This window comes from Grampus griseus (genome assembly GCF_964374135.1).
Source record: "Grampus griseus genome assembly, chromosome: 6".
NCBI classification, from domain to species: domain Eukaryota; kingdom Metazoa; phylum Chordata; class Mammalia; order Artiodactyla; family Delphinidae; genus Grampus; species Grampus griseus.
This window is the reverse complement of record NC_139000.1, coordinates 44,527,978-44,553,191: the sequence shown is the minus strand read 5'-3', so window position 1 is coordinate 44,553,191 and position 25,214 is coordinate 44,527,978. Positions and strand designations below refer to the sequence as shown.

Sequence of the window (25,214 nt, the reverse complement as noted above, 5' to 3'; positions counted from 1 at the left end):
CTCCCTTTTCTTCTTGATGAGTCTGGCTAATGGTTTATCTGTTTTGCTTATCATCTCAAAGAATCATCTTTTAGTTTTATTGATCTTTGCTATTGTTTCCTTCATTTCTTTTTCATTTATTTCTGATCTGATCTTTATGATTCCTTTCCTTCTGCTAACTTTGGGGTTTTTTGTTCTTCTTTCTCTAACTGCTTTAGGTATAAGGTTATGTTGTTTATTTGAGATGTTCCTTGCTTGTTGAGGTAGGATTGTATTGCTCTAAACTTCCCTCTTAGAAGTGCTTTTGCTGTATCCCATAGGTTTTGGGTCATCGTGTTTTCATTGTCATTTGTTTCTAGGTATTTTTTGATTTCCTCTTTGATTTCTTCAGTGATCTCTTGGTTATTTACTAGTGTATTGTTTAGCCTCCATGTGCTTGTATTTTTTACAGATTTTTTCCTGTAATTGATATCTAGTCTCATAGCATTGTGGTTGATAAGATTTCAATTTTCTTAAATTTACCAAGGCTTGATTTGTGACCCAAGATATGATCTATCCTGGAGAATGGTCCATCAGCACTTGAGAAGAAAGTGTATTCTCTTGTTTTTGGATTGAATGTCCTATAAATATCAATTAACTGCATGTTGTTTAATGTATCATTTAAAGCTTGTGTTTCCTTATTGATTTTCAGTTTGGATGATCTGTCCATTGGTGAAAGTGGGGTGTTAAATTCCCCTACTGTGATTGTGTTATTGTCGATTTCCCCTTTTATGGCTGTTAGCATTTGCCTTATGTATTGAGGTGCTCCTATGTTGGGTGCATAAATATTTACAATTGTTATACCTTCTTCCTGGGTTGATCCCTTGATCATTACGTAGTCTCCTTCTTTGTCACTTGCAATAGTCTTTATTTTAAAGTCTGTTTTGTCTGATATGAGAATTGCTACTCCAGCTTTCTTTTGATTTCCATTTGCATGGAATATCTTTTTCCATCCCCTCAGTTTCAGTCTGTATGTGTCCCTAGGTCTGAAGTGGGTCTCTTGTAGACAGCATATATGCAGGTCTTGTTTTTGTATCCATTCAGCCAGTCTATGTCTTTTGGTTGGACCATTTAATCCATTTACATTTAAGGTAGTTATTGATATGTATGTTCCTATTACCATTTTCTTAATTGTTTTGTGTTTGTTATTGTAGGTCTTTTCCTTCTCTTGTGTTTCGTACCTTAAGAAGTTCCTTTAGCATTTGTTGTAAAGCTGGCTTGGTGGTGCTGAATTCTCTTAGGTTATGCTTGTCTGTAAAGGTTTTAATTTCTCTGTCAAATCTGAATGAGATCATTGCTGGGTAGAGTAATTTTGGTGGTAGTTTCTTCCCTTTCATCACTTTAAATATGTCTGCCACTCCCTTCTGGCCTACAGAGTTTCTGCTGAAAGATCAGCTGTTAATCTTAAGGGGATTCCCTTGTATGTTATTTGTTTTTCCCCTGCTGCTTTTAATATTTTTGCTTTGTATTTAATTTTTGATAATTTGATTAATATGTGTCTTGGCATGTTTCTCCTTGGATTTATCCTGTATGGGACTCTCTGTGCTTCCTGGACTTGATTGACTGCTTCCTTTCACATATTAGGGAAGTTTTCAACTATAATCTCTTCAAATATTTTCTCAGTCCCTTTCTTTTCCTCTTCTTCTTCTGGGACCCCTATAATTTGAATGTTGGTGCGTTTAATATTGTCCCAGAGGTCTCTGATACTGTCCTCAATTCTTTTCATTCTTTTTTCTTTATTCTGCTCTGTGGTAGTTATTTCCACTGTTTTATCTTCCAGGTCACTTATCTGTTCTTCTGCCTCAGTTATTCTGCTATTGATTCCTTCTAGAGAATTTTAAATTTCATTTATTGTTTTGTTCATCATTGTTTGCTCTGTAGTTCTTCTAGGTCCCTGTTAAACGTTTCTTGTATTTTCTCCATTCTATTTCCAGGATTTTAGATCATCTTAACTATCATTACTCTGAATTCTTTTTCAGGTAGACTGCCTATTTCCTGTTCATTTGTTTCGTCCTGTGGGTTTTTACCTTGCTCCTTCATCTGCTGTGTGTTTCTCTGTCTTCTCATTTTGCGTAACTTACTGTGTTTGGGGTCTCTTTTTCTCAGGCTGCAGGTTCATAGTTCCTGTTGTTTTTGGTGTCTGCCCCCAGTGGCTAAAGTTGGTTCAGTGGGTTGTGTAGGCTTCCTGGTGGAGGGGACTAGTGCCTGTGTTCTGGTGGATGAGGCTGGATCTTGTCTTTTTGGTGGGCAGTACTGCATCTGGTAGTGTGTTTTAGGGTGTCTGTGACTTTATTATGATTTTAGGCAGCCTCTCTGCTAATGGGTGGGGTTGTGTTCCTGTCTTGCTCATTGTTTGGCTTAGGGTGTCCAGCACTCTAGCTTGCTGGTCATTGAATGGGGCTGGGTCTTAGCATTGAGATGGAGATGTCTAGGAGAGCTTTCGGTGTTTGATATTATGTGGAGCTGAGAGGTGTGTGGTGGACCAGTGTCCTAAACTTGGCTCTCCCACCTCAGAGGCAGAGGCCTGACACCCAGTTGGAGCACCACGACCCTGTCAGCCACACGCTCAGAAGAAAAGGGAGAAAAAAAGATAGAAAGAAAAAAATAAATAAAATAAAGTTATTAAAATAAAAAAAATTATTAAAAATAAAAAAATTAAAAAGTAATTAAATAAAGAAAGAAAGAAGAGAGCAACCAAACCAAAAAACAAATCGACCAATGATAACAAGTGCTAAAAAGTATACTCAAGCAAACAAACAAAAAATGGACAGACAGAACCCTAGGAGAAACCCTAGGACAAAGCAATACAGACAAAATCACACAAAGAAGCATACATATACACACTCACAAAAAGGGAAAAAGGAAAAAAATATATGTATCTATATATATTAAAAAAAAAGGAGGAAGAGAGCAACCAAATCAATAAACAAATCTACCAATGATAATAAACTCTAAATACTAAACTAAGATAAACATAAAACCAGAAACAAATTAGATGCAGAAAGGAAACCCCAAGTCTACCGTTGCTCCCAAAGTCCACCGCCTCAATTTTGGGATGATTCGTTGTCTATTCAGGTATTCCAGTGATGCAGGGTATATCAAGTTAATGTGGAGATTTAATCCACTGCTCCTGAGGCTGCTGGGAGAAATTTCCCTTTCTCTTCGTTTGCACAGCTCCTGGGGTCCAGCTTTGGATTTGGCCCTGCCTCTGCATGTAGGTCACCTGAGAGTGTCTGTTCTTGGCTCAGACAGGATGGGGTTAAAGTAGCAGCTGATTAGGGGGCTCTGGCTCACTCAGGCCGGGGGGTGGGAGGAGTACAGATGCAGGGTGAGCCTGCCGCAGCAGAGGCCAGTGTGACGTTGCAACAGCCTGAGGCGCGCCATGTGTTCTCCCAGGGAAGTTGTCCCTGGATCCCGGGACCCTGGCGGTGGTGGGCTGCACAGGCTCCTGGGAGGGGAGCTGTGGATAGTGACCTGTGCTCGCACACAGGCTTCTTGGTGGCGGCAGCAGCAGCCTTAGCGTCTCATACCCGTCTCTGGGGTCCGCGCTGATGCTCATAGCCGTGGCTCACACCCATCTCTGGAGCTTGTTTAGGCGGTGCTCTGAATTCCCTCTCCTTGCACACCCCGAAACAGTCGTCTCTTGCCTCTTCAGCAGCTCCAGACGTTTTCCCGGACTCCCTGCCGGCTAGCTGTGGTGCACTAGCTCCCTTCAGGCTGTGTTCACGCAGCCAATCCCAGTCCTCTCACTGGGGTCTGACCTCCAAAGCCTGAGCCTCAGCTCCCAGCCCCAACCTGCCCTGGCGGGGGAGGAGACAAGCCTCTCGGGCTGGTGAGTGCCAGTCGGCACCGATCCTCTGTGCGGGAATCTCTCCGCTTTGCCCTCTGCACCCCTGCTGCTGCGCTCTCCTCCATGGCTCCAAAGCTTCCCCCCACCCCCCCTATCTCTACCAGTGAAGGGGCTTCCTAGTGTGTGGAAACCTTTCCTCCTTCACAGCTCCCTCGCACTCGTGCAGGTCCCGTCCCTATTCTTTTGTCTCTGTTTTTTCTTTTTTTCTTTTGCCCTACCCAAGTATGTGCGAAGTTTCTTGCCTTTTGGGAAGTCTGAGGTCTTCTGCCAGCATTCAGTAGGTGATCTATAGGAGCTGTTCCACATGTAGATGTATTTTTGATGTAACTGTGGGGAGGAAGGTGGTCTCCACGTCTTACTCCTCCACCATCTTGAAGGTCTCCGGGTGCGGAGTCTTAATCACTGTGCCACCAGGGAAGTCCCTAGGGGGCCAGGTTTTAGCTGCAGCCCATTGCTTATTGACCCCTGGTATGAGGGGTGGAGGACAGCTTCATGCATGGCCCCCTAAGGCTCATCAAAGCAGTCCTGTGGATATTCCAAGGACCACTGTCATCTCTTTAAGTGAAAAGATGACGCTCAGCTGCAGGGAACCTTAGCATAGTGGTTCTAGAAAGTTGCCTCTGACTGATGCTGCTCTTTATTCCTGACTCCTCTGGTGGGGTGACCAGGAACCTAAGCTGTGCCACCCGGGGTGTGTGGTGGCTGCGCTGGAGGCTCTCAGCTACCCTCCCAGTTCCTATCCTGTGTCCCCTGTGGGGAGGTAGTAGCGAAGAGCATGGTGGAGAGAGGGCTGTTGTTCCTTGGCCTGTCCTCAGTTTTTTCAGAACACAGTTGGCCCTCCATGTCTGACGGTTCCACATTCACAGATCCAACCAACAGTGGCTTGAAAGTGTTTAGGGGAAAAAAATTTCAGAAAGTTCCAAGAAGCCAAACTTGAATTTGCTGCACCAGCAACTATTTACATAGTATTTTCATTGTATTTACAACTATTTCCATAGCATTTACATTGTATTAGGGATTATCTGTAATCTAGAAATGATTCAAAGTATGTGGGAGGACATGCATAGGTTATATGCAAATACTTTGCCATTTTATATAAAGAACTTGGGTATCTGCAGATTCTGGTATTCCTGGGTTGGGGGGTGTTGTCCAATCACCACCACCACCCCTACTAAGGAACAGCTGTATTCCAAATTGAGTGCAATTTAGTAAGGTTTGGTTCCACTTTCATTTACTAGACTACATGAGACAAGAATGTGATTGTGACAGAAATAAAATAACATATCAAGTTGGACATCTGAGTTTCACCAGGAGCTGCATTGTTGAATATTTATCTCCATCCACATTGCCACAGTATATCAAGGGAACAATTACATATAATGAGTATTGTAAAATAAATTTTTATATTGTAATTTTTCTGCTTTTGAATTATGTTTTACCTTATTATTACCTTTAATATGTCAGAGTAAGGCTGCCAACTATCCTTTTTTGGGAAAGGAAAGGTTGCCCTTTTACAAGCAAGATGGTAGCTTGCTTACATTTTTTGGTGCTAAATGTCCTTTCTCCTATGAAATCATGCTGGCTAGGTAGTAGTACATCGATGTCCTCAGTTGGCAAAATAAGAAAAAAAATTCATGAAAGTTTGTTATTCCTTGCTTCCACGTCACCTATTTTTGGATAATTCATCAGAGCATAAATTCTCAAGCCTGGAGAAATATAGCCTTAGGTATCACACAGTCTACCCCTTCATTTTGCAGAAGTTGAAACTGGCCCAGACAATGGAGTGACTTGTTCAAGATCACACAGATAGTAAATGGAAAACTAGAGAGAGTTCCCTGGTGGTCCAGTGGTTAGGACCCAGTGCTTTCACTGCTGGGGCGAGGGTTCGATCTCTGGCCAGCGAACTAAGATCCTACAAGCTGTGAGGTGTGGCCAAAAAAGAAAACTAGAAACAAAACTAAACCAAGTGAGTTAACTTCTTTCCATCTTTCTAAGCTGCTAAAAAGCACTTTATTACCAAGAGCAAAGGAAGGATGTTGCACAGGTGCTGGCTTAATTGTGAGGCTCTTATGTATAATAGATGTTATTTTGATTGATGTATTATTGATGGGGTATTTTCTGTATCCACTGAATGGCAAGGACTACTAGTCTCCTGTGCTTCTTGCCACATCTATGCGTACACATGAGGATGTTGTACTGATTACATAGCATGTAAATAACAAGGAAGTGTGGCTGAAGCACTTGAAATAGGCTTGAGGCGGTTATTTGGGTGGAAAATCTAACAATTCTGAAACTAACAGTAAGGGAGTCAAGAATCTTCTTATGAAATCTCCTGGGCTCGGGAGAGAACTCCCAGTCAAATGCCAGTTTTTACCAAAATAGGAACCCTCACTTCTATATTAGTTAGCAGTTTTAGCCTTTCCAAGACAGTGTTTGGGTAAATATTGGGCACAGTCCATTAGCAATGAACAGGTGACACTGTGGTAGGAGGTTAGGGAATTGAGAGAAGCAGAAGCAAGACCTACGGCTGGGCTGAGTGGCTGGGGTGTGGGATGGGTATAGCAATCCCAGAAGCCATGTATTTCAAAACCAGTGTTGGATGCACAGGGCAGCTTCAGGTGAACTCCAAGCTCAGCCCTGGCACTGTCCATCTCCACACCATGTTCTATTATTTCACTGCCTGCTGTCCCGTTTAAGAACTATTTTAAAATCACATTTAAAAAGCTTGCACTCCAGAGGTGCCAGGCTCCAAAAATACATAGAAGTAGACTTCAATGAATGAAACACAATCTCCATCCCCTACAAACTGTAAATCACTAGATGTCTCCGGAGAGACAACCATTTGGACTTTCTAACCTCCTCAATCCAGGGCAGCCAATTACTAGGAGTACATACCACTGCCACTCTTGTGGGATATTTATGTACAGTTGACCCGTGAACAACTCAGGGGTTGGATATGTCAACCTCCTCACAATCAAAAATCCACATATAACTTTACTCAGCCCTCTGTATCCACCATTCTGCGTTCTCAGATTAAAACAGCCTTGGATTGTGTAGTACTGCAGTATGAATTTAGTGAAAGAAATCCGAGTATAAATAAACACATGCAGTTAAAACTTGTGTTGTTTAAGGGTCAACTGTACTCTATTCTCCCAGTAAGTGCAAGGCTTTCCTCAACAGCAGAGTGAATTTGCTTAGGAGGAGGAGAACAGATGAAGATGGCAAACAGCAAATCCAAAATGAGTACTTTTAATTTTTTTATACTTTTTTTAACCCTAAGTAAAATATGTTGTTGAGTCCTTTTTTCATAACTGGTATGTGTTTACTATATTTAAATTATTTCACTACTAAATACGGTACATTTTGGATTCTAAAAGAGTGAAATGTTTCAGGACTTCTCACTCATTTATTTAATTCAATATTTTGATTATCTTCTATGTGACAGGGTAGTCTTTTTCTACTATTTTCTAAACTTTGCTCCTTTTTGGTAAATGCCAAGGCTGGCGTGTTTGAATACACAACCCTTGCCCAGTTCTCTTGGAATCACTCTGTCACTAACCCCTAGTAGAAACTTCAAAGCTTCATTTTACATAGACTCTCACGTAAAGTTTTTCTTTTCAATTTTTCTTCCCCCAAACATACAAGCGATTTATCATATTGCCTGTGCTATTTTGAATTTACACACGGTGCATTTATTGTCTGCTCCAGCCCTTACCTCTCAGTGGAAATTCAGTTGGCTAGGTCTGGGGTCGGCAAACTTGCTCTGCAAAGTGCTAGATGGTAAATGTTTTTGGTGTTGCGGGCAGCTGCTCAACTCTGCTGTTAGGAAGTGAAAGCGGCCGCAGACAATACATAAGCAAATGACAGTGGCTCTGTTCTAATAAAACTTTATGGACACTGAAATTTGAATTTCATATAATTTTCACGTGCCACAAAATCTGCTTCTTTTGATTTCTTTTAAGCCATTAAAATAAACTTGAAAACCATTCTTAGGCTGTACAATAACAGGCAGCAAGAGGGCCGCAGTTAGTCAACCTCAACGCTAGAGGAGTCAAGCTGTCTCCTCTGGCAGGGACCTGACCCTGACCTCAGTGACTTCTCCCAACCACCTGTCCGGTCTCTAGAAGGCAGACTCCCGTTTTCAGGATTATAAGGGGGCGTGAGGGCACTACACCATCACGAGTGCACGTCCTCCTTGGCAGGCCACTTATCAGCCCATTTAGGGTGGTAGGAGTCCCAAAAGGGCTTGCAAGACACAACGGGGCTCGGGCTCCAGCGCAGTAACACTCTGGAAACACCTCCAGTTCCCAGGGAGTCTGCGCGGCGGGGCGTCAGGCAGGTACTCACCGGGCGCCAGTTCGAGTGGTCCCAAGCAAAGCGGCACAGGCTATTGCCAAGCGCGCCTGTCACTAACCCGCCGCAACCCCCGAAGCTCGTTAACCGAGAGGCCCACGGCCCCTTCTCCCGTGCCCCTCCCGGGTGAGAGGCGACGCAGGGTAGAGGTGGCCACTTAGGGTTCTGCCCAACCCTGAGCGGACGCGGCGCCCGGGTCCGGCCGGCGTTGGATGGGGCGGGATTCCGGCGAGCGTGGTTGCGCGCGCGCGCTCCTGCCCAGTCCAGCCCTTTCCCGTCCGGGGCGCGCGCGCAGCCAGGCCGGCCCCGGCGCGAGCTTGCGGCGCCCCCGTTCGGCTCCCGCTGGTTCGGCCGCCGCGCGCGCCGCCGTGCGCGCCGCCGTGCGCGCCGCCCGCGCTCCTGCAGCGGCGAAGCTGGCAGCCGGGGAGCCAATTAGCGCTCCGCGAGGCAGCGGCTACTTCCTCGTCTGCCCGGCTGCGCCCTCTGGACAGCTCTGTCGGCCGCGGGGCGGGGCGGGGCACTTCGCCGAGCTGCTCTGCCTGCCTCTGCTCGTCCGGCTTCCCGGGGTGGACGCAGGTCCTTGAAGGCGCACCACTGCAAACCAGACATAAAGAAACTCTGAGGCGCCCGGAGTGCCGGCTGGAGGGGCATTCGGTTGGCTTTTCGTGCGTGGTCTTTAGAATCAGCCGCTCCAGGAAGAGAGATGTCGAAGCCGCCACCCAAACCGGTCAAACCAGGTAAGGAAGGTGCTCGCTGGGTCCCCTGGCCGCTGCCGTGCCCTGCGCTCCCTCTGCCACTTGGCAGGGCAGATCAGGCACGTACCCGGCCCCGAGCCTCGCTTTCGATGCCATCCACCAGGGTGGGAGTTGTTAGCGTTGCTGTGTTCGCTGCAGGGGACGGATCGTTTTGGATAGCAAGAAGATTTTCGAGGAATTTTTTAAATTTGATTTTTAAAGAGGAGTCACCCTCGGCTTTGCAGCATTGTCATTCGCTGCAACTTTCCAGTCGACGTGATGGCTACGTCCCATTGAGATTTCCTGGAAGACAGGGCCATTGATCTCCCTTAGGAAAAAAAAATTAAATAAATGTCTTGAAATGGTTTTTTAGCCACTTCCTCTTTTTTTTTTTTTTTTTTTTTTTCTGTGTGTGTCGCTGTCAAGTTTGAGCTCTTGACCGGCCAAAGCGAACGGGAAGTGCGCTGCTGGTAGGGTGGGATGGGTGAATGAGTGTCCGCAAATTGACCTCGACATCTTGGGAAAAGCTTTTAGAAAGCTGTACTCGAGCTCCTGACTAGAAGAATCTAGGCTGCGGCAGAGTAATCTCAGCTATTACTATTCGGAAGTGTCACTTTATCATGCAGTACAAGCCGTTTGCCTCCGCTCCCTCAGTGAATTAGGCGAGTTAAACTGGAGAGGGTGAGCTTACTAAGTTCCTCAAGCAGCTTTCTTGGCCGATAGTCCTTGTTCATTTTTTATTCGATCCTTGGAATATTTTCTGGGACATGGAGAAAGGAGAATTTAAAAGCGACTGAGGTATTTCAGTTCAACACTGTAATAAACTCTTTCGTGCATTCATTGAGTAGGTAGTTACTGAAAACGTGGGAAATGGAAGAGAAGTGGCTCTTACATACTCTGAACTTTTTTCTTCCAATCTCATGCAACTTCATTCAGTATAGCACAGGCTGAAATTTATCCATTTACATCAAATTTCGAAGTAACCTTGATTAGGAAGGAGTAATTTCAGTGATTAATTTTTTTCTTGATTTTTCTAAACTTTAGTCAAGCACTTCAACTTTCATGATTATCCAGTTTTCTTCCTTTACCATCATACAGTGGTAGTTTCAAATCATTTTATTTGAAAATTATGTACATACTCACATATATGACATAGTCATTCACTGAGGACTTAAATTTTGCTGGGCTGGGTGTGACTTTGTTGGGACTTTGCCTCCGCTGTGAGCGATGGTGGAGAAAGGCTGGAAGTGGGCTCTGTGCTTCTTTAGATATGGAGTCTGATGAGGAATTTGCATTTTAAGTCTGTTTGTAGGACGCAGCAGCCTTCTAAACTCAGATGTAAATCAGGACCTCAAGTAACCAACAAAGAAGAGTTGTTCTTTGATAGCTAAACAGAGTACTTTATTTCAAAGAAGGTCCTGAAAAGCCGTTCGTGAGGTTTTTCATCTCTAGACGTTAAGTGATGTCTGTGCTGTAGCAGGAGGGACATCAACGTGATGTGTCTGTGTGTGTTTGCTGAGGTGTGGCTTAGGGATCACACGGCCATGGCCGTGAAAGCCCGGAATACTAACCAATAAGGCCACCGAGGAACTCCCTCACAAAGACTTTTTAAAAAGAGACTTTATTCTGAGTCTTGAGGTAAAGATGGGCCAAAAGATGTTGAATGAGATTTGGACTAGAATCCTCTCATTTTAAGCACGTTTGATAACCTTCCTCTGTAGTTGGAAGCCTGATGTCTGACCTTGACCAATTCTTTTAAATGGCTTATTGATTTTGGTGGTGGAAGTAAAGTGGCATAAATATTTCGCTTGTCTTGGGAAAATAAATTAGTGGGACTTTGAAGAAGCATATGTCAGTGTTTTGGGTTCTTTCATATTTACAGTAAAAACACCATAAAACTTCAAAGATGTCACACATATGTTGCTTATATAACACCTTTGAGAGGGAAAAGGTTTTCACCTAAAATGATCTGAAGTTTTGTATAATTTTTTCTTCTCTGAATAAATGAATTAGTTAAAGGTGAGATACGGAGTTGGCTCGAGGTGTGCACATGAATAATTCTCCTTCATAAACTTGATGCTCTGTTAATACCTGATGGCAGAATAAAGTCTGAGAAACATCTTGAAAACTCCAGAATGATGATGATGATTATAATAGTAATAGTTAACATTTATTTGGCCCTGAGTGTCAGGCACTGTGCCAAGTACTTTGTATGCTCTGTCTCATTTAATTGTTCTAATTTCCCTATGAGGTGGATCCTAATATCCCCATTTTATGGATGAAATAGGACTTAGTGAGGTTAACTAAACTCTGTAAGGTCTCAAAGCTAGGAAGTGGTTGGTTTGGCCTGGGAATGGAACAAAAGCCTTAACTGGAGTCTATGCATTTTGGGCAGAGAAACCTGTGAGGGTTCTATTAGGTTGGACCGGGTTTACTTGGGCAGCAACCTTTATTAACTTACGCAGTTGTATTATTTGCATTTGCTTTGTATAGCTCCCCTCTTTAATTGGATCTGTATTAGACTATTTGACACTTAAAATTGTTTTTTAATTTTATATTGGAGCATAGTTGATTAACAATATTTGACACTTTTTGAGAGTAGAATAGTCTCTTGTTTCTTTGTAACTGCACAGCAACTAAACTTTGTATGTGTGGCAGTTACATAAAAAGTCTTGATACATAATAAAGTCTTTGTCTAGAAGAAAGCAGGGGAGACTGTGATTGGGCATATCTTGTAGCTTCACATTAAATAGCAAAGGCTGGAGGCAGTGTCCATCAACACGACTTCTGGAAGTAGTGGGGTCCCCTCCCTCTTGTGTTTTCAGCATTCCCATGGTTTGACTTCAATGGGACTAAGTGATGAGCTTTTCTGACATGCCTCTGTAAGGGAGAAAAAAACTTTTCCTCTACCCCTCTTAGGTTTGATATCTAGTTACTGTGAATTAACTGAATTAAAGTAACAAAAAACCAGATTAACAGGAGGAAAAGGCATACAAGTTGAATTGATGTTTTTAATTTTATGTGTATAAGGGCTATACAGAAAAGAAGGGAAAATCCAAAGAAGTGGTTAGACTTGGACGTTTATATACCACTTTAACAAAGGGCAACACATTGTAGAGAAGTGACTAAAAGGAAAGAGACGTTGAACTTCTGGGGGAGTAAATTGTGGGAAGGTAGAGATATGGGGAAACTAATGGAAAATAAGAGTTATTTTAGTAAGGTTTGCTTATGCAGACTCATCTCTGTGCCATCTCTATCCCTGGTGATAAGGGTTCTTCTCCTCTGTCTTTAATGGGAGACCTACAGGAGGAGGATACCTTCATGGGGAATTTATGCCTTGCTTTCAGGCAGATGGGGGAGGGCTCAGAGTTCTTCCTGTGTCTGCTTTTTCTCAATTGCCTTCAACTCAAAATAATCCTTATGCCAAAGTGGCATATTTTGGGTTGATATTTTCTGATCCCCTTCACCTCATACTTCACGTCCAATGAAGACCATCGCCAAATTTGTCCTCACTTGCTTAATGGCCGGGGGAAGCAAAATACATGGGGGTGAGGAGAGGAAGAGAGAGAGGGGGCAGACACACCCTTTTAGTGGGCTGATGTGAACTATTAAGTCAAAATTCTCTATTGACTTGTCATTCATATTTCAATAAAGCTGGGGAAAAAAGATTCTCTATCAGATAAATTAAGGGACTTTGGGAAAAGAGTTTCAGACACCAGTATGGAAAGAGATTTCTGATTCTTACTGCATGGTACTCTATTGTATTTATTTAAACCAGACCCATATTAAAATGTGCTTCGATTGTTTCCACTCTTTTGTTATAACAAATAGTGTTACAACAACCTTGTTGCTTACCTGCGTGAGTATATCCACAGGACAAAGTCCTGGCAGTGGCATTGTTGTGTCAGAGGGTATGTGCATTGCCATATTCACAGACATTTCCAAAATGCTCTCCAAAGAGGCTGTACTAATATACTTTCCTACCAAAAAATGTGTGAGCACGCCTTACATGGAAAAATTACAATGCACGTGATAGGAGATATTATCAAAGTGTGGTCAGAGGTCTAGGAAGTACAAGGCAAGGAGCTTGAGGAAGCCGAAAAGGTGTCACAGAAGAGGGGAAAATTAAGCAGGGTCTTGAATGCTGAGTAAGAATTTGGTAGGCAGAAAAGAGGGAAAAGTCGTTTGACGTGGACAGAAATGAAATAACTTGGCATGACGTCCTGCCCACGTTCGATTGACTGCGTAGGAGCTGAGCTTCTCTCACAGAAGCCGGGGGATTTGGTGTGGAACTGTGAACCAGAGAAATTTGTTCTGAATTAAAGAGAAAGCCGTTTGCCTAGCGTAGCAGGTTGTGGAAAACAGTATCGCTCCACACAGAAAGCAAGCATTGGAACGTCCACACGTGAGCCATCTACTCATGTGCTTCTCTGTTTGTTAGAGTGTTAACAAGAGCTGTGGGTGGTAGTTTGCAGAAATGAGTTAAAGAGGGCCACAGCTTCAGCTCACTTACACAAGTTACTGGTGGGACTGCTGAGGCCACCTCCTTTTTATTAGTTCTTGCCAGTTGTTTCCCACTCACTGTTTGAGTATCTGTAGAATTTTTAGAAAGTTACAAGGCAAATCCCTCAACTTACTCTCAGGGTAAGAGTTAGGGGAGAGTTTTGTATTTGTGCATTTTGATTAGCATGTTCGACTTGTTAGCATTCCTTAGAATTTGATAAATTACCTCGGTTTTATATTCTTGGAAGGAAAGAATGTACCCATTCTTTTCTTTTTTTGTACCCCCTGTGGACATGAATTTATTAGAGGAGCCAGGTCAGAGTGGGTACAAGTTGCAGGTTGAGAGGAAGGGGCAGGGGGCATGGGCAGCCCTGCCAGCCTGAAGCCAAGAAGACAGGAGGCCGGAGGGGGCACAGCCAGTAGAGCACTGAGTCAGCAGGCGAGCAGACAGGCTGTTCTTCACCCTCCAAGTGTCAGGGCCGACGGCAGAGCAGCAGCTTCGAGAGGGTGTGGAGAGTGTAGGTGCCTGGCTCCAGTTGCGGCTAGGTGGGCAGGACGGTGAGGAAGCCCCCCACCCCAGGGGTCTTCAGCCACTGAGAGACAAGCTTGGGAGGGAGGGCGGTGCCACTCAGGGTTTTGGGAAGGGCACTTGGGTAAGACGGGCAAAAGGTGGAGGTGGTGGCTGTAGCAGGAGGGCAAGCCACAGAGGGGACAGTGGATGGCGAGAGGCTGGGGGTCCCGGGGTTGGGGGGAGGGATCTGAGGGTTCCTTCCCAGTCTGGTGCTCCTGTTTCCCAGGGAACCTAAAAGCAATTTAAATTCAAATTCAGGAAGACCCTAGAGATGAATCTAGGGTCTCTAGACCAAGTTGATTCTCTTGCTGGAGGGTCTGCCTCCAGCCTCTCACAATGATCTGAAAGCAGCCCTAGAGAGTCTTTCTGGCATCCCCTCACTCCAGGGATTTTGGTAGGTTCTGAGAAACTCATGGGTTCTATTTCAGGATTCTCTCATCTGTGAGGAAAGGCTTGATTCAACTCACTTGTATGAGACAAGGAAATTACTTCCACCTGGAGAGTGTTCTGGAGTGGCTGTTATCTTCTTGGAATTGCTTGACCCAATCCATGCTTAGGGGGAGGACCCCTCCAATTCCAGATCTCTGAGCCTAGATGAGGGCAGCTAGAGGCTGAGAGGAGCTCCTCCAGGCTTTTGGCACAGTTGGCAGGTATCTCAAGGCTCCAGATTTGGAAGATTCCAGAGTCTCATATTTCCTTTCTTGGAAACCAGACTCTTAGGACTATCTCTAAAATGTTGCCTATCCATGTTTCCAGGGTTTGGGGGCTGCTTTTTGGGCCCATTGTTTTGATGAGTCAGTGCAAGTTTGTTGACAGTAGCCCTGGGAGGACCTAAACTGGTTTTTCAGGCAAAGAAACTGGCTGGGAAACATAGCAACAGACACCATTCCCTCCAAAGTTCGTTTCTGAACGGTATACCAAACCGGAGATAGTTTTCGACGTTGTTTTTCTGTTGAGGAGTAAATCATTCTCTGTTATTCGTCTGTACTCAGGTTCTAAATCTAAGACACCCAAGCAGCTGCTAACCACAGCCTGGGCCTACGTTAAGCAGAGCCGTGAAGTGGGAGTCAACTGCTTAGGGTGACTGCCCACTTCCTCTTTCAGGGAGTCTGTCCCATCCATAGGGCTGCTTCTAGTTCTTGCCTAACACCTTGCCACTCTTGAGGGCCAATTCTATACCTAAATATTGGGTCTCTAAATGGTCCCTAGGACTTGACACTGGTTTAGTAGGAGCTCTGTTCTCCATAATGGGTTCCTGCCCATTTCCTGATTCGTGGTTGGTACTGGGTCTCTCTGATGTTTTGACATCTAGCCAGGCACTCTCTTATTAACTGGCCCTGGGATATCTGCTGCCCTGAACCCTTGTCATTAGCTTGCTTGGACACGTGCTCCATGTTGTACGGCCCTTTGGCTAACGCACCCGTGCCTTTCCAATATGCTGTGACCTTAGGATTGGCGTCGGTCTGTGTCTGCTCTTAGATGGATTTCCCCTGGGGCACCCATCCTTCAGACCTAACCTTTGGCACACCTGAGTGCCGTAGCCAGTTGTTGTTGGAGCTCTGATTTTGGTACCTCTGGGACCAGGGCCACATGCCCAGAGAGCCTTATAATATCCCACTCAGGACCATTCTGGTTTTCGTTGCTGACATCACCTGGAACTTGGTTTCCTCTTGTCTTAGTTCCACGGGCCTCTGAGAATAAACTCACTGCTTCACATCCGATGAGTAAATTCACCTGCAGTATTAAACCAATCATTGATTTATCAAAATCCCCTTCCCCAATGTGCTTACATTAAAAAATAAGCTATAAGTAAGATTTCTGAGACAGAAATTCGCTTTTCAAATGAACTAGCCTTTAGTAATAGGAATTTAAGCATAAAGATGGGCTAATTAGGGCAGATATTCTAGAACCAAGCTGTGATCTGGAGGAGAGGGATGCAGTATATAGTAATGGGAAATGGACATTAGTTTTGGGGTGAAGTTCTGGTCCCAGTTTTTTTTTTTAATTAACTTGCTAGGTCACTTTGATAAGCAGTCCCTAGACTACTCTGGGCCTCAGTTTTTCATTTGATTCTAAATCTGATTCTGAATTTTTATTGCCTTAGGCTGACTTTTCAGATAATTCCCCAAGTTTCTACATGATTTCATCCTGTGCTTTTTATAGAGGCCCTGGACATTTTCGATAAGCCCTACCCATCTTCCTGCTACTATCAGTGTTCAGTGCCACGTGAATGCAAACATGGAGGAATTAAATACTTTTTAAAGGCAGTTCATAAATCCAGATTTCTATGAGAGAGAGAGAAAAGAGAGAGAAGGATGGGAAGTGGGTTAGGGTGGGGACATAATGTATTCTTAATTAGGTCTGATCTGATTTCATTTAGGTCTCTGGCTACACAGGGCAGTGGAGTTTTGGGTTTGTTTTTTTTTTTTTTTTTTTGCAGCTGCCTAGAAGGCAACGTTGGGATGGCTCTGCAGAAATGTGTCTGGGGTCTGCATGCACGGATTCCAGTAAGACCCTCGCAAAATGTAGCCATCATGTGGACGTTTGTGTTTGGAAAATGTATGACATTAATTATAACTCAAAAATATCAGCTCCATAGATTTGAGATCTAAGAATATATCTTCGGCTAGTTTTGTTTTTTGTTTTTTTGGGCTGCGTTGGGTCTTCATTGCTGCGCACAGGCTTTGTCTAGTTGTGCTGAGGGGGGCCTACTCTTCGTTGTGGTGCGTGGGCTTCTTGTGGTGGCTTCTTTTGTTGCAGAGCACGGGCTCTAGGTGCGCGGGCTTCAGTAGTTGTGGCATGCAGCCTCAGTAGTTGTGGCTCACAGGCTCTAGAGGGCAGGCTCAGTAGTTGTGGCACTACTTTGCTTTGCGGCATGTGAGATCTTCCTGGACCAGGGCTTGAACCCATGTCCCCTGCATTGGCAGGCCGATTCTTGACCGCTGCACCACCAGGGAAGCCCTTTGGCTAGTTTTTAGAAATTAATTCTCTGTGTAAAATACTGTTCAGAATCCCCTTTTCTCCTTGTTTTTTTTGTTCCTGTCTTTATTGGAGGTGATAGTTTTAAGCCATGAATTCAAGTTCAGACCTCGCCGTGTAGAAATTCTCACATTTCATTCCAGGAAGGAGGGTTTTCAGTGCTTCTCTCTAAAAGAGGATTGACAGTCTTCCTCTAAGAGAGTGGTTCTCAGCCCACCCATCGCTCTGTCAGTTATGTAGATCTGACACAAGAAACCAACTTTTTAAAGAAAATAACATTTACATGCTTACAGGGCTTCTGATATAATGACAGTGTTAAGAACATAGAATTGTACTGATGAGAATAAGTTTTATTGCTATAACTTTAGAACTCACACACAAAAAATTTGTTTCATAGTTAAAAATTATTATAGTGCTCTTGAGTGTTAATAACATAGAATTGTACTGATGGGAATAAGTTTTATTGCTATAACTTTAGAACTCACACACAAAAAATTTGTTTCATAGTTAAAAATTATTATAGTGTTCTTGAGTGTTAATTTTCCACTAAACATCTTTAAGACTATAGGTAAAGAACTTCAGTTTGTTAGGACAGATGACAAGAGAAGGCGGGGTACTTCTGCATCTGGACGGTGGGTACTGAAGGAGGGCAAATTCCTAGTAATTATTATGAAAGCCTGCAATTTGGATGACCATTGCATATTGGTGGAAAGCCACTGCCCTAGAGAGCGTGGAGTTTTCCCTCTTCTGTCCCTGTGGGCAGAGAGGTTATTTTCACTGTCTACCCATCCACATTGTAAACAGCGAATAGTTCTGCAAGCTCAAGGGAAGGGACCAGCAGTACTCCTAGAAGTTTAAGAACAAATTCCAATGTTTCAATACTTTGCCTTCCCCCATGACCGTGTGTTAATAAAAAAGAGACGTGATCTTCTGGGCATCCATTAATGAAAAAGAGTTAAGAAAAAGTCCAGAGCAATTTGCAGTCTCAGGAGTCGGTGTGAAAGGTGCCTTGGGCCTTCTAGTGGCTGAGGTTAGTCACTGAAAGCAAGTGTAGAACCCTCAGGGATGTTATCACAGCTCCTGCCCAAGGCCTTGAGTAGAAAGGAGATTTTCATAAGAATGGTCCGGTAATTATTACCCTATGTTAATTATAACCCCAGAAAACTAGAGCTTTTTGTTTGTCTCTCTGTAGCCTTGTCCTTCTCTAGGGGAAATCCTAAGGACTCCCTTCTCTCTTCCTCTGTTCCTCCTCCCAACGGCTGATCTGGTTTGGGAAAATACCTGAACATTTCTTGGGGTTAAGATTCTCCCCTGACCTTTTCCAGGAGTCACTTGGTCTCTTTGGGTCTTCCCAGACCTTCCAGCTGTAGCCCCTCCTTTCCATAGACAATCTTGACTTTCAGGACCAGGTGAGTTGGGCAGAGGAACTCATCACCTAGGGCATCCCCTTGCCAGGGCTGAGTCTTCAACAATGCCAGGTCTGGCCCTGGAATGGCCGATGGGCGTAGCTTCCACTAGAGGTGTCATGTCCAACGTTTCTGGGGCCACTGGGCAAGGCTCACCACTTTCATGCCAGGAACGTGACCCTTTGGAATACTTCATAAACCTTTTGAAGGAGCACTGTTGTGTGACTTGAGAAAGAATGCAATTAGGGAAACAATTTCCAGTTTAAAAGCTGTTGTCTTAGTGAGTAGATGATCTTAGAAGGAATGAATGTCTTAGACATCTTGTTGGTTTCCTATAGATGGCCTCTCTGAATTCACTTTCCTGGTTTTGGTTCTGTTATAATTTTGGATAGGGACTTTTTTTTTTTAACATCTTTATTGGAGTATAACTGCTTTACAATGGTGTGTTAGTTTCTGCTTTAAAACAAAGTGAATCAGCTATACATATACATATATCCCCATATCTCCTCCTTCTTAGGTCTCCCTCCCATCCTCCCTATCCCACTCCTCTAGGTGGTCACAAAGCACCGAGCTGATCTCCCTGTGCTATGTGGCTGCTTCCCACTAGCAATCTATTTTACATTTGGTAGTGTATATAAGTCCATGCCACTCTCTCACTTCATCCCAGCTTACCCTTTCCCCTCCCCTTATCCTCAAGTCCATTCTCTACATCTGCGTCTGTCTTTATTCCTGTCCTGCCCCTAGGTTCTTAAGAACCATTTTTTTTTTTAGATTCCATATATATGTGTTAACATACGGTATTTGTTTTTCTCTTTCTGACTTACTTCACTCTGTCTGACAGACTCTAGGTAACCATCCACCTCACTGCAAATAACTCAATTTAGTTTCTTTTTATGGCTGAGTAATGTTCCATTGTATATATGTGTCACATCTTCTTTATCCATTCATCTGTTGATGGACACTTTGGTTGCTTCCACGTCCTGGCTATTATAAATAGTGCTGCAATGGACATTGTGGTACATGACTCTTTTTGAATTATGGTTTTCTCAGGGTATATGCCCAGTAGTGGGATTGCTGGGTTGTATGGTAGTTCTATTTTTAGTTTTTTAAGGAACCTCCATACTGTTCTCCATAGTGGCTGTATCAATTTACATTCCCACCAACAGTGCAAGACGGTTCCCTTCTCTCCACACCCACTCCAGCATTTATTGTTTGTGGTGGATAGGGACTTTTTCAGAGTCTCTCATATGTGCTGCAGAAGAAAATTTTAATTCTTTTTCTGAACTGAGAGGGGCTCAGTTTCAAGGTTATTGCTTATTCTTTGCCATCTAATTACTTTTTCCTGTTGTGTTTGATAATATTTTTCACACATCCAGAGTTTGTATTATTATACAAGAGTTCTAGGATTAACTAGAAATAGTAAAATGCTCTCACTACAGATTTGACCCCTGTGTGTCCATCCGGTAAGCATGAAGTGAGTACTTTACTTAAGCTCTGTTCTATATCTCTAGAGATTCTCTTATTCTTCCTTTAGATACAGTGTATATCTTTGTCCCTATATCAGGTTTTAAAGGGGTTCTGCTTGAAATAAAGGAAACATTTTTATCATCATGTTATCTTGCTAGCGTGTGTCTTTATAGAGGGCTAAAACCATTTTTGTTGCTGTTTTTGCAAATTTTTATTTCCCATGTGCTAATTCCCAAGGAATTAGTCATTCATGAAGTCTGAAGTTTAAGCTTGTCCATTTATTATTTGCTCAAATTAAAAAAAAATCTCTTGAAATAAAATAATTTCCAAGGCCATTTTTTAATATATTCTGAGAATATTTTATTATTGCAAGGAGTACCAGATATCTAAATCTGAAAAATTTCCATATGGTCTCTAAACACTGGTTACACACATCCATACAGTAAAGGTAAGGATAAGTATTTTTGGTGAAAAATTTTTGTTGTGTGTGTGTGTGTGTGTGTGTGTGTGTGTTTCCTTGGTCCTGATGTGCAAAATATTTCTTAATGTGGGTATCAGAAAAATTTGAGAAATCTCTAGCCCATCTGTGCTCTGGTCCCCAGCCTAATCTCTCACCATTTCTCCTGCCAGGCTTCAGGCACATTGATCTACGTGACATTCCTAGGCCACCCTTTCTGGCCTCCAGCCCCTCTGTCTGTATACTGCTCTGTTTCCCAGGTCTGCCCTACCCTGTCGTCTGCCTCTCTTTGCCGCTCCTGTCATTTTTCCAAAAACAAAGTGTGTGCCCTCTCCCATACAGCCAGCACTGACCTAAGAGTTTACCCACTGTCTGTGTTGCTTACATGATCCCTGTATTCTCATTTTTGTGAGCATACTTGGCATTACAGTTGCTTGTCTTTCCACCAATTCTTTTTCTTAGTAGTGAGATCAGAGAGTCAAAGAGGACAAAGGAGGGGAATTCCCTGGTGGTCCAGTGGTTAGGACTCCATGCTCTGCTTGCTGAGGGCCCAGGTTCGATCCCTGGTTGGGGAACTAAAATCCCACAAGCCGTGCGGTGTGGCCAAAAAAAAGAAAAGGACTCATGTTAATAAATACTCTGCCGATAAATAAAGTACACGTAATTTTTAGGTTGTCCTTCAATAGGGCATTAAAAGAGACCATGTTTTCCTGGTTATGTATGGGATTTGTATTCTTTGTAGACAATTAAGAAAATAGAGAAGAAAATAAACATGACTCATAGTTCTACCACCCAGAGATTACATTGTGTTGTTTCCTCCCAGTTTTTCTTCTGTGAATATCTTTATATTACATAGCTGATTGTATGTATAAATTACCACCAGTGATATGATATTTACATAACATAAGCATATCCCCCAAAGCTAATTTTTTTAAAGATCATGATAAATCCTTTTTTTTTTTTTTTTGCGGTACGCGGGCCTCTCACTGCTGCGGCCACTCCGGTTGCGGAGCACAGGCTCCGGACGCACAGGCTCAGCGGCCATGGTTCAGGGGCCCAGCTGCTCCGTGGCATGTGGGATCTTCCCGGACCGGGGCACGAACCCGTGTCCCCTGCATCGGCAGGCGGACTCTCAACCAATGCGCCACCAGGGAAGCCCCCATAAATCCTTTTTTTATTATTATTGTGGTAACCTGTATAACAACATATGTATGCATTTACATGTTCATGCATTTCTGTAATTCTATATTCATTGCTGTTATGGACTGAATGTTTATGCCCCCCCCAAAATTCATGTATTGAAGTCCTAACCCCCAGTGTGATGGGGATGGGGCCTTGGGGAAGTAATTAAGATTAGATTGGGTCATGAGGGTGGGGCCCACATGATGGGATTAGTGTTTTTGTAAGATGAGGAAGAGAGATCTCTTTATCTGTGCCTGTACAGAGGAAAGGCCATGTGAGCACACAGTGAGAAGGCAGCCATCTGCCAGCCAGGAAGAGTGCTCTCACCAGTACCCAAATTGACCAGCACCTTGATCCTGGACTTCCTAGCCTCTAGAACTGTGAGAAGTAAATGTTTGCTGCGTAAGCACCCAGTCTATAGTATTTTGTTGAGGAAGCTTGAGCTGACTGAGGACAATGACTATAGGTTTCAAAAATGACAACTTAAAACTCTCATTGAATTTTTTTTTTTTTTTTTTTTTTTTGCTGTATGCGGGCCTTTCACTGTTGTGGCCTCTCCCGTTGCGGAGCACAGGCTCCGGACGTGCAGGCTCAGCGGCCATGGCTCATGGGCCCAGCCGCTCCGCGGCATATGGGATCCTCCCGGACCCGGGCATGAACCTGTGTGCCCTGCATCGGCAGGCAGACTCTCAACCATTGCGCCACCAGGGAAGCCCCCCACTGAATTTTTTTATAGCCACTAAGGGATATAATATTAGATGTTATGCTTTGTTTGCTTAACAAAAGCATTTCAGTTTCTCTGTGGGAGTCTTGTGAATGATAAATTATCTAATATACAGGATACATAGGGTATATATATAATATAGGATATATATATCGAATATACAGGATATATGTAATATATAGGGTTTTGATAAGGCCATCTTGCCAGTGAAGATAAAAACTCAAGGAATAAGGAATAAGGTAAAAACTTATAGTAATTAATAAAAGCTAACACTTATGGGCACATGCAATACCTCAGGAACTGCACTCAGTACTTTACATGTATACGTTTGTTTAAACCCCTTTAATCCCAGTGTGCCAGCATGAACAGCTCAGATCTTTTGGAGCCACATCCAGAGTGTTTAGAGCATGAACCCTGGAGCCAGACAGCATGGGTTTAAACCTCATCTCTGCTGCTTCCTAGCTCTGTAGACCTGGACTAGTTACCCCTTCTAACCTCAGTTTCCTCAGCTGTAACATAGTCTTAATAAAGTATTTATGTTCCAGGATTGTTTTGAGGATTAAAAGAGTTGCTGCAAGTCAGCACTTTGCCTGGTGTCTGGTCCGTGGTAAGTGTCCCATAAATGTGAGCTTAAATGGGTCATTCCCTTTTAGATTAGAGGTTCCAGTGTTAGGGAATTTTCTATTTCAATCTTGGATGTATGCACTCATTTCCCGTAGGACGAGGCCGAGCCCCAGACTGCTTGCGGGGCCAGTGAGAGGCAGGCCCAACAGCTCCTCAGCCTGTGACATATGCTTCTTTGGTCTGACTTGTCCTTCACAGGAAAAGGGGGACCATGGGATAGAGGGCAGCAGACTTTTTCTGTAAAGGTACAGATAGTAAATATTTTAGGCTTTGTGGGCCACAGATGGTCTCTGTTATAACCACTCAACCCTGCCATTGGAATGGGGAAGCAGCCGTAGAGGATACACAAATATTGGCTCCGTTCCAGAAAACCTTTATTTATGGACACAGCAGTTTGAATTTCAGATAATTTTCATATGTCATGAAATATTTTTTCAATCCTCCCTCCCCCGCTCCCTCCCAACCATTTAAAAATGTAAAGCCATTCTTTTTAATCTTTATTGGAGTATAATTGCTTCAAAATACTGTGTTAGTTTCTGTTGTACAACAAAGTGAATCAGCCATATGCATACACTTCCCCATTCTTAATTCTTAGCTCACAGGTTGTACAGAAACAGGCGTTGCTGTCATGAGTCAGCCCTCAGACTCATCTTGCCCTTTTGCAGAAGGTGCTGTGGCCTTTTTTCTTTAAATTCCAAGGACTGAAATAAATAGTTTTCTTCCATTCTTCCTCCCCGGTCTCCTTGTCAAACTGACGCTGGAAGCACGGTGTCTAGGGATGAAGGGTTTTACAGGCCATTGCTCTTTTGTCTAATTTTTAACCAGTCAAGACATGGTTGGCAGTGAGCTTGTCTTTTGAAATTTTGAACCCTGCTCTTACGGACTTCTGTGTTACACCGCAGAGAAGAAATAAAAATAACCAGCAGATATGGCCCCTCAAGATGTGAAAGTAACCAGCTTTGCCGAAAGGCACTGCAAAGTATAAAGCAAAGGAAAAAATGGATAAGAAAGGCACACTGTTAATAAACAGAACCCTCTTGTCAGAAAACACACTGGCTACTGTTTTTAATGAGTCTGCCATTCCTGCAGCTGCAGTCAAGACACGTTTCAAATTCTTTAGCGTTTTTTTCCCCCCTTTGGATTGCATAGGGTGGAAGCAGGGAAGAGGTGGTAGTGGAGTAAGGAGAGATGAAAACATGATGTTCATAGTCTTTTTTGTTAGTTATAGCCTTTAAAGGTATATGCAAATAGAGTTCGTTGGATTTGATTTAATTCATCCAAGAATATAAGTATGAGGGAAGAAACTTATTCTTTACATTGGAAACTCTTGGACATTGCTCTACTCACATGATGATTTTCTTTGCAAGAAAAACATTTATTTTTCAAGAGCACTGGGCTTTTGTGGACTGACAAATAGAGATCGTCACCCTGAAGCCTGTTCTGAACTGACCACCTCATTTATGGGCGTTGGAATCCACAAAGCCCAGGGGAGCCCCGTGTTGGCCTAACAGCACAGCTGTTTCCTTTCACCCCAGCAATAGAAATGATGACCTTGACTCTTGGATACTATCACATAGACTCCTTCTTTTTTGTTTTTGAGCAGAAAACATCCTGTTTCATCATGCTTGTTTAATAGAATAATTTAAATATGCCTCGTAGAAATAACATTAATACTTTTACTTACCCTGAGACACATTTTTTTATACCCACAGGATATAAATTAAGATTAATACTCCCTGCATTTGCTTAGATAAATGTGAGAAATATATGTACATAGTAAATTCTTATTTTTCTATAATTTTTCCTTGTTCAGATAATTCCCTTCCTCATCTTTTTGATTGGTTATAATTATCTAAAATTGGTTATAATATCCTCTTTTGGGGGTGATGGGAGAATATTATAGTTTATATGCTGGCTGAATTTTGAGATTCATAAAGTGGAAGAATATTACCCGTTCTTTAGAGTCCTGTAGCAAATTTCTAACTTGGTCAGATAGTCTAGAGCAGTGGCTTTCAAACTTTTTTTGACTTTGACCTCCAATAAGAAATATATATGTTTTACTTCATGACCTGGTACATTCAAAAATACACACACACACACACACACACACACACAAGCATAGGGGTACACAGAAGTTTACCTTCCCCTCATATTTCTTCCAAAGTCTGCCATTCAGCTTTGGATGACTGACCAAATGATGGAATGCCTACTTCAGTGTCAGTTTTGGCACACCAAGACTTGTACTTGATCAAGGATTGTAGATTGCATAGGTATCCCTTATGCCATGCCAGTGATGCAAACGGCATGCCATTTGGATTTACTGTTCTCTTAATATTCACTTTGAAA

General features: G+C 43.2%; 2 protein-coding genes across 3 annotated transcripts in view; one reads left to right on the top strand and one right to left on the bottom strand.

Moving 5' to 3' along the window:
* The window catches only part of NMRK1 (nicotinamide riboside kinase 1), a 32,621-nt gene extending 24,266 nt beyond the window's left edge, over positions 1-8,355 (bottom strand). Inside the window, exons 1-2 of one of the 2 annotated variants that reach the window (XM_082657428.1) lie at positions 8,216-8,262; positions 7,584-7,687 (exon numbers count right to left, since the gene is read on the bottom strand). The gene's annotated coding sequence lies outside the window, so the exon portion shown is untranslated. Of the gene's footprint in view, positions 1-7,583; positions 7,688-8,215 lie in introns of both variants that reach the window. The other variant, XM_082657427.1, reaches the window with a different exon arrangement.
* A 377-nt stretch (positions 8,356-8,732) lies between these two features.
* Positions 8,733-25,214, top strand: part of OSTF1 (osteoclast stimulating factor 1) — a 48,869-nt gene continuing 32,387 nt past the window's right edge. The window contains exon 1 of the mRNA XM_082657571.1: positions 8,733-8,958. Coding sequence (XP_082513697.1) covers positions 8,925-8,958 — 34 coding nt within the window. The 5' untranslated portion in view covers positions 8,733-8,924. The remainder of the gene's footprint in view (positions 8,959-25,214) is intronic.